At 47.0% G+C, this 12818-nt stretch overlaps 1 protein-coding gene across 1 annotated transcript in view; it reads left to right on the top strand.

Annotated features, from left to right (window-relative positions):
- The window catches only part of SKIC2 (SKI2 subunit of superkiller complex), a 403793-nt gene that overhangs the window by 216579 nt on the left and 174396 nt on the right, over positions 1–12818 (top strand). The window contains exon 17 of the mRNA XM_069635003.1: positions 12037–12147. Coding sequence (XP_069491104.1) covers positions 12037–12147 — 111 coding nt within the window. The remainder of the gene's footprint in view (positions 1–12036; positions 12148–12818) is intronic.

The raw sequence follows: 12818 nt of genomic DNA, 5'->3' as shown, positions 1-12818 counted from the left end.
TCCTCCCGTCCCTTAGTCTAAGAGGGATGAGTGTTAGGTGTGATTTTTATATTAGTGATAAATCTTCCCGACCTGTGTCAACCCCAGAAAATGTTGCTTGGACTTGGTGATTATTTTCCCTTGTCCCCAGATGAGTGGGAATCTTTTTCCCCTCTCGTCTAGTCTTTTACTCTTTTTATGGATGACCTTTTTGTGTCTCTCCATGGTGCCTGGTTGAGGTTATAGTTTCCTATAACTTTGACTTTTCTCTTCCCTATACTTAAGTGAACTACTGTTCCCAAGTAGTAAAAAGGGATTTTCATTGCCTTTACATTTTATAGAAGTGAGCCAACACACCCCTCCTTATGTGGAGTACTGGGGGGATACAATGCATCCCCTTTCTTACTTGCACGGTAACATTTTGTTACAATTGCTAGTTCACTTGAATGGCTGGCAGCAGTGGTTTTACCTTGGTCTTTTAGTAATTTTTACTTGCTGTTAATTCAGCTTCGTTAATGCACAGGAGGGCCACCATTTTTGTTAAATGGTGTGCTTCTTTTTTGCCATTTCTTGTATGCTTTCTGTTTCTGAGGTATTCCTCTGCCATTATAGGTGGAAACAACCTTAGTGGAGGTTTTGTCTTCAGCAGGATTTCTTTGGATTCCCCACCCAGAGTGTCTGAGAAGGCACAACGCAAGGCAGGAGTCCAAGACTCTGCAGCCCTTAGTCTTCCACCTTGCCTGAAAGGAACCAAATCCCTTTCTGAAAAATGCAGGGAGAGAATGCAGAAGTTTTGCTGTAGTTCCTAATAAAAACTCTGAACCTGGAAGCTGCTGACAAGTCGACCACTGGAGCTGAAACCGAAGAGGAAGATTAAGAAAAGACAGCTGTGGTGATTTCCAGTGACTAGAGAGCCTGCTGTGGAACCAGAGCCTGCTGTTACCCTATCTTACAATCGACCTGGGGGTCCGAACGTGACGACTCTTACCCAGAGGCTGCTGTGTCTTAAAAAGACCTGCATTTTGAGCCATCCCCTGATGGGTTGCGACCTTGCTGGGGTGCAATACCCCAATACACTGGGAGCTCTCACCATTGTTACAGTGCATGGTCTTCCAAAGTCCAAATCCATCCGAAACTTTGGTGGCCTCCTCCTGGCTCTCCAGAGACACGATATGGGTCCTAGAAATCCCCTTACCAGAGTGCTGGAGCAGGTTAGGGACGAGAATCTGACCAGCGATATTCAGTCTTCTCCTGGTTCCTGAAAAGGGTGCCAACAGCACAGAGCTGCATCCAGCTGCAAAGAAACTCTTTCCTGGAGTCTTCCCCGTTGATCCCTGCTGCAAAATCCCTTTGTGTCCTGTCTTCAGTATTCACGACAAGGAATTCATCGACCAGGTTTTTGGCTGCAGATCCTGAAGACGTCCTGCTGCAAACTTTTTCTGTACTGAGGTACTGTTGGATGGGGTATTACTTACCTTAAGCCTTTTGTGATTCCTGTGAAGCTTTGGGGGTGATTTATGCGATTGGGAGCCCTCTTCTCCAGTTCGCCCAGGCCCATTGCTGGAATCCCTCTATGGGGTCTTCTCTTTAGTCCTGGACCCTAACTAACTAAAGTGAATTACTTATTTGTTTGACGAGACTTCCTCAGCCACAGTTTTCCTACAACTGAACCTTGTCTCATCCTGCCTACAGCTGACACCTAGACCACTAGGGTCTCTCTTCTGCCTCTTAGAGAACTCATGCAATAAACTAGGGAAGGACTGGATAAGAAAAGGATTCTGCCTTGAAAAGTATAACATGTGTTTAAAAGTTACTTACTTGTGAAAGCGTTTGGTTTGGTAACGGTCCCTCTGAAATGAGGAGTTGCAAAGGTTATTACTAGCCTTTGAATGCGTTTTGCCATTCTTAAAAGTATACATAAGGTTATTTTTTACTCGCCTCTGAATTGGTTCTACCACGTCCCAAAAGTAATGCTGTTGGCTTCACCTAACTATTTCTTTCTGAATTTAAGTTTATACGTTTCTGATGCTTGTGAATCTGCTTAGAATCACATGCTGTGCATATAGTCCGACATCTAGTGGGAATTGTGGAGTATTGCATCTTGTCTTTTGAGGATCGAAAGAGGACGTCGACATGGGCATGTTTGTAACACTATCCCTAAAGTGACGTGTAGTGTACCCAAAATCCCTCACGCGTCGAGGTCCCTCAGATTGTTTTTTTCCACCCAGCTAGCTGGACACGTTATGCAGAGCTTGTAAATTGCTACATTTCTATTTCATTGTCCATGACCGTTGGTCGTTTAAAATTAATCACTTCTTCATTGACGACTACTCCTGAACCAACACCGAAGACGACTGCAGATTTTGGCCGCTGGTGCTGCGATCGACCCTGTCGACCGCATTTGTCTTGGCCGTCTGGCTAGGCCCACACAGTAGGGAGAGTGGGGCCTGGGGTTCTGTTTGTTTTGTAGAATGCATTTCATTCTCCCCTCTCTTTTCCCTTATGGTTTCGCTGTCTATTTTAACCTGAGCTATGGACAGGAAACCTTTTAAATTTTGGCCTTCTTGCAACAGCAAATATCCATGGAAAGACACACACCGGAGGTGTATTAAGTGTCTACCTCAAGATCATAACAAGCAGCCCTGAAAGTCCTGCCAACTTTTACGTCTGAAGGCTGATCAAAGAACGGTGGACAAAACGTTGGGCGGCCTACACCATGCAGCAGGCCGAAGGTAGCTCCCCTTTCGGCGCAAGCACCTCGAGTGACGAGAATGTAAGCAACAGCCATGGCTCTGATACGGAGGCCATTGACCTCTCTGCGGCACGCAGGTAAGTTCTGAGATGTCGGTCACCGGCAGGCAGGCCACTGGCTCTGCTATGGGGAGACAACACCCCAACGACAAGGACACACACATAACACGGAAGGAATAGCACACAATCCCCCGAGCCTCCTCGACTGACTTGTCAGGAAGGCCACAGACCCCAACGGGAACGCTAAAACTCGACGGATCCCGCCGATCCCCATATTCGGGCGCCCGCCCTGCAACCGTCTCCACGGCATGTATCCGGGCATCCAAGCCGAAAGGGTGTCGGCACCAGATATCATAAGAGTGCTGACAAGCCTCATAAGAGCACGTCAATGCCAAAGTTTTCGGCACTGCCAAAAACTGCATCAAAGCTTTTGGGCCCATCGAAATCACTCCCAGAAACGCCAGAGATCCACGAGTCTCTAGCGAACATCATCTCGGCGGCAAACAGGCCAAAGGACACGTCGAAAGACACGTCGAGAAGGTCGAGAACAATATTTGGATGGGTCCCAGCTCCTATCTAAGACACTGGCAAATCTCGACCACCTAGAGACCCAAGTCCTCAAGAAGAGCACTGTCCCCCCTACAGACCTCTCTTGTTCATCTTTATGGACAAGACATAGGTTTGAGGGATACATGAACAAACTTTCCAAGTTTGTAGATTTTTCTGATAGATTTATCACCCCAAAGAGGCCAAGGGAGGAAGACTCTTACCCTACTTTGTCAAAAGTTCAAAGGACTTCCAGTCAATTCCCTCACGATGAGGTGTTTGACCTAACTGAACCAGAAGAAATCCATCAGGACCCCTATGATCAGGGAGAGAATTCCTTTGACGAGACTATAGACCAGTCTCCTCTCCAGACTGGGGTGATGAACAACCGGTAGGCGAGGCACCATGGCTGTCACCAGCCACTACCCGGATCCAGACACCCTGTTTATAGATGCTCCCTCCTTACCACCTCAAAGATAGGCCTCTCCTATTGATGACCAGATGGCATTCAATGCTATTCTGAAAAAAGCAGCTGAGCATTTTCAGATTGCCACTCAAGAGGCGGTACAGGACACTGACTTTGTGGAGGACATATTAAAGGAAAATCCACCCACAAGTCAAGCAATGCCACTTTTAAATTCTATCAAAAGGTGCAACGCTCCCTCTTTTTTTAACACCATCTCAAACGAGCAGGAAATCCACGAGTCGAAAAGCTTTTTCGCCCCTCTCCAACAGACCTGCTATATATCCGCGGACATGCCACTCCTGACTCCCTTGTAGTCACAACTACAAGGAAAAGAGCCGTAGTACCCTTGTCTATGGCCGAGGCGCCTTCAAGGATTGCAAGAAGTTCTATGCCCTGGGGAAGCACATAACAACATCAGCAGCCTACTCTGTCCAATGGTATTTGCTCCAGGAAGGCCTGCAAGAAGTCCCGCAGCCAACATGATCACGGCTTCTGGCGGTTGTGTCGAAAGGGAGGCAGGTTAATCAAAACATCCTCAAAAACACCATGGAAGCTGCAGAAACAGTGAGACAAACACTGACCCAAGGTACCCTGCTTAAGAGACACGCATGGCTAAAAAATTCGGGTTTTAAACCTGAAACCTAGGCATCCCTAATTAATAACCCAGTGGAAGAAACTAACCTGTTTGGCAAGGCAGTTGGACAAGGCCTTGGAAACAGCTACAAAGTAACACGAAACCTTAAAGTCTCTGAGCCAAATTATTCAAAGACCCTACCAGCAGCGAGGAGGTAGCTCTTGCTGCTCCTTTCAGTGACAATCCTTCCCACGTTCCCCCCACAATCAATACGGAACAGGAAATGCACAAAGGGCAACTGCCACTGGCCAATATCAGCAAAGAGGGCAGCACCATGGCAAAGGAAGGGGTAGAAACTCCACCCCAAGAGGCTCCCCAGCCTCCACTCAAAAATGACTTACCAGTCCAGGTCCCCTCCCATGCCTCCCCAGTTGGGGGACGAATAACATCTTTCTAACATGCATGGGAAGGAATCACCACAGACCAGTGGGTGCTCAAGACCCACGGTTACTGTATCGAGTTCACCCGACCACCTCGATACTGCCTCCAACGTCCAGACGCTTATCGCCAGAACACCTCAAGATCCTGCTGCAAGAGGTGGAGATCCTGCAAGAAAAGGGCACGATAGAAGTCGTCCCCATTCTACAGGTAAGCAAAGGTATTTATTCAGTGTACTTCCTGGTACCCAAAAAGGATCTCACAGTGCTAGACTTGCACCCAGTGAACAAATTTGTCAAGCCACAAAAGTTCAGAATGACAACATTGCAAGAGGTAATCCCTCTACCAACACAGGGGGATTACGTGGCAACATTGGACATGAAAGATGCATACTTTCTTATTTCAATGCTGCCAGCGCACAGATAGTACCTATGGTTCATAATAGAGGACAAGCACTAGCAGTTCAAGGGCCTTCCCTTCGGCATTGCCTCAGCCCCAAGGGTATTTACAAAGGTACTGGCAGTAGTTGCGGCTCACCTGCGCAGGCAGTCCATTCCAGTCTATTCTTACCTCGACGACTGATTATAACAGGGCACTAGTCCGGAACATGCCTATCAAACACCCAGAAGACGGTTGATATACTCTTTAGTCTGGGATTCTCCATCAACGAGAAAAAGTCCAGCCTAGACCCCAGCCAAGTCAAACAATTTCTGGGGGCTCTAATTCGGACAGAAGACGGCCTTGTCTACCCCTCCAATGAGAGGGTTCAAAACATGCTGTTCCAGATTCATCATTATATAGCCAATCACGAGGTGACTGTACTGTATGCAAACCCATGCGACCGTTAGGGATGATGGTCTCCTGCATTTCCTTAGTCCCACACGCATGTTTGCGCATGTGCCCCATGCAAGAGTGGCTCAACAGCCAATGGTGTCAGGCCAGCGGATAATGGGACGATCTAGTGGGTGTCTCGGCAGCCCTCGTTCTCTCTCTGCAGTGGTGGTCGAGAGAAAACCTCTTACATGGGTAAAACCTTCACCACCCCCGCAGTAGAAGCCACTCTCACCAAAGACTTATCTCTCACGGGGTGGGGGCTCACCTCCTTCATCACACGACACCCAGCGTTTGGTCCCCAGCAGTAGCATCCAACCACATAAACCTGTTGGAATTGTTAGCAGTTAGTGGTTAGCAGTGTTCGAAGCCCTGAAGGCTTTTCAGACACAACTACAGGGGAAGACAGTACTAGTCCTCACGGACAGCACCACGGCCATGTATTACCTGAACAAGCGGGAGCATGCACTCTCCAGGGCTATCCAAACTGTCCCAGAACAAATGGAAGTGGGCTCTCAAACACAAGATGGTTCCTCCTGTCGCAACAAGTTCCATGGGAACTCAATCTTCAGGCAGACGTGCTCAGCAGAGACTTCCCACTACCCACAGAGTACAAATGGTGTTTACACAAGACCTAGTCTCCAACGTTTTCGCAGGATGGGGCTTCCGAGAGTTTGACTTGTTTGCAACTCTGGAGAAGACACAATGCCCAGATTACACCTCCAGGTACGACCAGAACCGCTCCAAGGGGAACAGTCTCTGGATAACATGGTCAGGGAAATTTGTCTACGATTTTCCCCCAACTCCCCTACTCAACAAGATAGTGCACAAGATGCAGCAGGAACCAGTCACAATGATTCGGGTGGCCCCAATGTGGGCCCACCCCCTGGTTCTCATGTCTGATGTCAATCCCTCCTCCGATGAAGCTTCCTTCCCCATACAACATGCTATCACGTGACAGGGGGGAAACACTCCATCCATGCCCGCAAACTCTCAACTTAGCGGCCTGGCTCCTGAAGTCATAGAGTTCGGGCACCTCCAACTTCCGCAGAGATGCATGAACATACTTGGAGAAGCACGAAAGCCTAACACCAGACATTGCTACTCCAATAAATGGAAACACTTTGTTATCTGGTGTAATTCCAAGAGCATCAATCCCATAGACTGCTCTCCGACACATATTGTCTTATACCTGACTCATCTACTTGACTCAGGTCTGGTTTTTAATTCCCTGAAGGTACACCTAGCTGCACTTCCAGCTTATACAACGTCCCAGAAAAGTGTTGTGGTGGAAGATCCCAGTCATCAAGACTTTTATGGCAGGGGTTAAAAGACTTCACCCTCCCCACCCATTTCAAACCCAACTCAGGGATGGGACCTAAATGTGGTATTAACTAGACTAATGGGATCTCCCTTTGAACCTATGCATAAGGCTAGCCTTAAAATACTCACTTACAAGACAGCTTTCCTAGTGGCACTCACTTCAATAAGAAGAGTTAGTGAATTACAGGCCCTTTCAGTTCAAGACCCATTTGTCACAATTCACAAAGACAAGGTTGTTCTGCGCACTCACCCAGGGTTTACGCCTAAATTAATTTCAAAGTTCCATGTGAACCAGTCCCACATTCTTCCAGAACCCCACTAACGTGGCAGAAAGAAGCCTACACACACTTGATGTGCGCAGGGCAGTCCTATATTTTCTGGAAAAGACTAAACAACTTAAGAAAACAAGGGGAACCTGTCTCTAAATCAGCAATCTCAAAGTGGATTGTGAAATGCATCACACTCTGCTACACTCTTGCCAAGTGAGACCTGCCCTTCAAGCCTAGAGCACACTCTACTCTGGGCACAGGAGCTTCCATAGCATTCATTGCAAATGTTCCTCTCGAGGCTATTTGCAATGCGGCAACCGTGGAGTTCTGTACATATCTTTACAAAGCTTTACTGCCTAGCTACTCACTCTAGATCTGATTCTCAGGTGGGACAAGCAGTACTAAGACATCTCTTTACTACTGTCCCTTCTCACATCCCACCTCCAACTCCGGGTACTGCTCGCTAGTCTATGCACAGCATGTGATTCTAAGCAGATTCACAAGCATCAGAAGACATGCATTACTTACCTAATAGCATTTCTGACGATTGTATCTGATTAGATTCACATGCACCCACCCTTCCTCCCTACTTGGAGTAGAAGGAACATAGACATTTAACTACTGTGTCTCTATCTGTAACCACTCACGATAGTCATAAGGCTCCTTCACGGCAGAAAAAACACAACCCGACGGACCTCGACGCGTGAGGGATTTTGGGTACACTACACGTCACGTTACGGATAGTGTTACAAGGACTCCCATGTGGACGTCCTCTTTCGATTTGCGAAAGACAAGATGCAATACTCTCCGATTACCACTAGATGTTGCACTATATGCACAGCAGATAACAATCAGAAATGCTATTGCAGTAAGTAATGCATGTCTTACCAACTGGGTCTTGCTTCCCCTGACCTGCTGTATAGCCTGTCTGGAATAAGTCTTCCTTGGGTTTTACTTACATTGAATAGCTGTTTGCAATTCTTAATAAGCGTTTTGTGGGTTGTACTAACCTTGGTCTGGCTTGTGCCATACTAAAATAAGTTATTACTTCCTTACCTCAATCTGTGTTCCACTGATCTGAAAAGTAACTTTGATAGTTATTACAATATTAGGTTTTACTCACCGGGTATAACGGAGTGTTATCCTGAATGTAGTTTTAGGTTCATTCAGTGCCATGGATTTGAGTTCCACTATTCAGAAAAGTATCCTGGTAACAGGGTTGGTTTACTAAGTGATTTCTTAACTAATTGTCACTGCATGACTTACAGGGTCTACTACCCGTGAATTACTGTAAGTAATCTAAAACAACAAGTTCTATGCTTTGTTCTGTGTACCTTCAGCATTGTGTTGAGTTTTTATATTTTGTTTGATACTATGACAAAGTAGTTACCCACCAAGATTTACCTAGGCCTACTTGTTTAATTAACCTTTATTTTTTATAATACGTGTCGGTGTAAGTGTTTCTGTTTAACCATTGGTATGCTCCAGGTTCTTTGTACTTCCCTCTCTCCCTCCTAAGATATGCCTGGATGATCTGTCTACGCTACCAAAATACTCAGGTGGTAGAGCCTAATACTAAGATTGGAGTTGTGTACTGTCTCAGTTGTTGGCTTTAATCAGCTTTCGGTTGGACTTCAGAAAAAATGTCCTAACAGTGCTTTGGCAACAGAGCACCAACAATTTAGACACAGGAAGGCCAAGACATAGAACACTAGTATTGCAAAATAAGTGAAGAATAGATAATGGTAAGTATTAACAAAGTAGAGTCTATATAAGCAAAATAAAGGAGTTAAAACACAATACACAGCCGTATAAAAAATAATGCCCTACATTTTAAAAGTCCTTGTCCTGCTAGAAGAGATGGGCCTGGTACCTTAAAAGTCAAGTCAAAAGTGCCAATTGAACCCTTTGCAGGAGGCTAGGAGTCTTTAACGTACGCTGAACAAGTGTTGGCAAAGCCAGCAGGTAATGTGTTAGTGTCTTCATCAGGTAAGAACAAATGAAGTACAATTCTTTGGAGGTCCTCTTCCAATCCCACCAGTTTAGGGGAAGGCCAAGGGGGTGGTGGGCGATCTTTGACCAGAACTCCACTGCCCATAGGCATACAAGTGTCAGGTAGGTCAAGGACGTTATGCCTGTTAAACTATATGGGGTTGTGGGTGGTAGAAACAGGTATGTTAACTTAGCCTGTGTACTGTGAATCACTCAGGGGCCACTTCAGAGGCCCCTTAATTTGCTGCCCCTCCCCCCACCCTGCTTTGTATCTTGTTTTTTTTTTAGAGTGGGTCTAGGAGTTGCTGCTGCTGAGGTTACTTTCGGTGTGGGGATTTATGTGCAGCTAGTTGGTGGTGCCTCGCTCCGGTGATCAGTTCCCAGCACTGAACAGCTGGGTGACCCTGACACAATGAAGAAAGGACCTCCACGATGCAGGTGGAAAAGAGCGATGGCCATCCCAATCAAGCCGACTCTCTTGCCAGAAACAAAGAAGCAGGTCCTGCAAGACCCCTCTTTGTGCTGGAGGCTGCGACAGAAGGAGGGGTTCACTTGTTCCACAAGTTGAGGGCCTGGGGTTTCCCAAGTCAAACTTAGGATGCCGACCGACACCGCGAGGTAGCCCAGGAGTGAGCTGGTGAGCCCATCTGATGGTCTGTGGACACTTGCAAGGGCAGGATCCTTGAGCAGGGGTTGGGACAGGTTGGTCCCACCGGTACTGGAGGACGAAGCACCACCGAAAGCCTCCTGGCGATGAGTAAAGGAGAAGGGCTTTGTGGTATGGTTGAAGGAGACAATGCTGGATGGCTGCAATCACAAGTTCCAGATCTTCAGTGGGATGCTCTTCTTCAAAGGGGTCTTGGCTCCAACGACGACGTGACAAATGGTTACGGGAGTCCTTCTTTTATCCTAAATTCGAGGTAGAGGCACCCCCGAGCCCACCAGTACTAAAGATTTGCACCATACAAACTGGAAGGGCCTGTCGAATCGTGGACAGACTCTGACCACCACATCTGCCTAGCCACAGACCTACCTTGGCCAGGAGGTGTACTCAGACCAGACATTCCCCCTCTCCCCCCCACATCCTGCCATAATCACCATTGTTTTGCCTGCAAAAGGGCTTACCATAATGGTTAATCCTGCTGTGTGAGGACAGCAAGAAGTGCAAAAGACAAGATGCTGAAAGGACACCGCGAGATCTTGTAGCAGAGCCATTTTAGAGTATATTGTATGCTAGGAAGGTATTATGCCGTAAAAAGCAAGCGTGCTTCAGAATGTAAAAATAAAAAAAGGTAGAAAAATATTGTTGTTAGGAAAGGGTACAAGGTTATTACAAACGCCAGCATGTTATTCGCTGAGTTTTTTTTGTGGAAAATGTTGGGGAGGGGTGGTAAGGGGAAATAATGGGTAGGGGGATGTGGGGAATAGGGACTAGATAATAGGTAAGTGAGGGTTTGTGAGGGGACCCCCCAAATATTTTAAAAAATAATTTGATGAGTTTTTTCGGCCGAAAATATTAGGCAAAAAATTCTGCAAAAAGAAAATCGAGGGCTGTAAGAACATAGAACCTTAGGAAAGATGTTCTTTTTGCTGCTTTGCCAGCTTAGGCATATCTGGAACTCCTAACCTTATTGCTGTTGTTTTGTACCTGTCGTGACTTTTGGAGGCAAGCGAAGCCTCTTACTTTATCTGCCTTCCTTAGCTCCTCTGTTTTGAGGGCACTAATCAGTCCTTATGGTTATCAGTGCACAGTCTCTGTCCTCCATTGTGAAATTCTGTTTATTTTACCCTGCACTCTTCACTTTACATGAGGTACGGTAGGGATACTTTCTGCACCCATAGCTTTGTCTTTCGTTACTTTGTGGTTACTTTGTGGTTACTTGCATGACAGGTCCAAGATGGGCTGTTGACAATGGCTAGGTTTCTTCTGAGTTACCTCTCGTGGGAACTTTTTCATGTTACTGTTTTAGGATTTGCACCTGTCCTCTGGCCATCTTGTATGTTGGCCACCTTCCTGCCCTCTCGGGCCGGATTTGCCATGTATGGTAACCCCCTTCCTGGGGAAAGCTTTAGGGCATCACAAAGAACCAGCAGAAAGTAGAGTGGGCTGTCGCAAGTGAGCAGAAGATGACTTTCTTCCTTCCACAAGGGAAGCTGCTCTTGCCTAAATCCTTGCAAAGGTACGCCACAGGGCCCTACTTTGTGTTGATTCTTGAAATATATGTCCCCGGCTTGTAGCAGCACATTATCTCCAGGTGCGCCTATCGTCTGTGCATATGTGTGAGTAAAGAAAAGCTGGTGTCCCTGTGCTGCACCCACATAATGCAAGAGCTGCTGGTGTGCGGGGCACCAGTCCTCAAGTGATTGTGTTGGTGCCTGTCGCTGCATGTCTGTGATATTCCGGCCGGGCAGTGAGGGCACAATACTTCACATGTCGCTGCACAATAAAGCCAAGACCCATCCTGGAGCAGATCAGTCAGATGTCAGCAGACCTGGCGGTGGAAGCTGCAAGGCTGCACAAATTGCAAATGAGTTGATGACTTTCACATCACTCGTGGATTAATTTGAACATAGTTACTCTGCATTATAACATTAAATATAAAGCCTGCTAAATACATGATTTATTAATGACAATCAGAGAGGCCCCTTTTGACACGTCTGCAGTGTTTATTTCATTACTTGGTGATTGTGATGGAAAGTGACCACACATGTCAGCCGTCAGCTTTCTGGGGCTCCCACCTGTCCATCATTTAGATATGCGGGGGTACTTTTCATGTGAACCTGTCAAGCCGTGTGCCCCCTCCTTTGTAACATTGCGCATTCTGTACATATGAACCAATGGGCAGGCCCTTTCTGTTCTGTGCTAGGTCCTGCACATGGTGGAGCTACTGAAGAGGGGCATCGGGGTGCACCACAGCGGGATCCTGCCAATCCTGAAGGAGGTGATTGAGATGCTCTTCACCAGGGGCCTTGTCAAGGTATGTGCGGGGGGACAGTGCTGGTTATGGAGGATGGGGGTTTGTGGATATTGTTGACCGGGAGCAGCTAACATTTGGCTGCCCCGCAGGCGTTGCAGTGTTTGGCATGGACTGCGCTGTTCCCCTTCTATCCAGAATCAGAAGACACATCCAGCCTTTTCTGTTAGACATCTTGACATGTGTTGGTCTTTATAGTGGCAGGGTAAAGTCCAGTTGGGAGTATGCGTATATTTGCCCAGCTCTACAAACGTTTCATTTCTGCTCTTTGTCACCCCCTGAAACGTAACAAACGGCTCTACAAGTGCACCTCATTCTTAATCTGCTGTACCCTTTAATATTTCAATCCTAAAATCCACCTACAACTGCCAATGTACTTAAACCCTCCGCTGAACCACCAGTATGCGTGTGCTGACACACAACCCTGCCGGTTCTCCCCCATCCTGCCCTGAAGGGCCCATGTCTAGCTGTCTGTACCCCCCATGACTGATCCACTTCTGAGAGTCCTCGCTGCCCCGTCAATGCACTTTAACCCTGACTCACATCGTCCTCTGTAAATCCAGTTCTGAGGCGCACCCACAACCCTACCAGCTTACCCAGTTTCTCATTTGCACTCTGTGGCTTAGACCACTGCATAAATACCACTTCTCGAGTACCTCAGTCTAGTTCTATAA

The sequence above is a fragment of the Ambystoma mexicanum genome, chromosome 13 (assembly GCF_040938575.1).
Source record: "Ambystoma mexicanum isolate Mex_15411 chromosome 13, UKY_AmexF1_1, whole genome shotgun sequence".
In the NCBI taxonomy this organism is placed as follows: domain Eukaryota; kingdom Metazoa; phylum Chordata; class Amphibia; order Caudata; family Ambystomatidae; genus Ambystoma; species Ambystoma mexicanum.
Note: the sequence above shows the minus strand (reverse complement) of the source record. Positions and strands in the feature narration are given on the sequence as shown.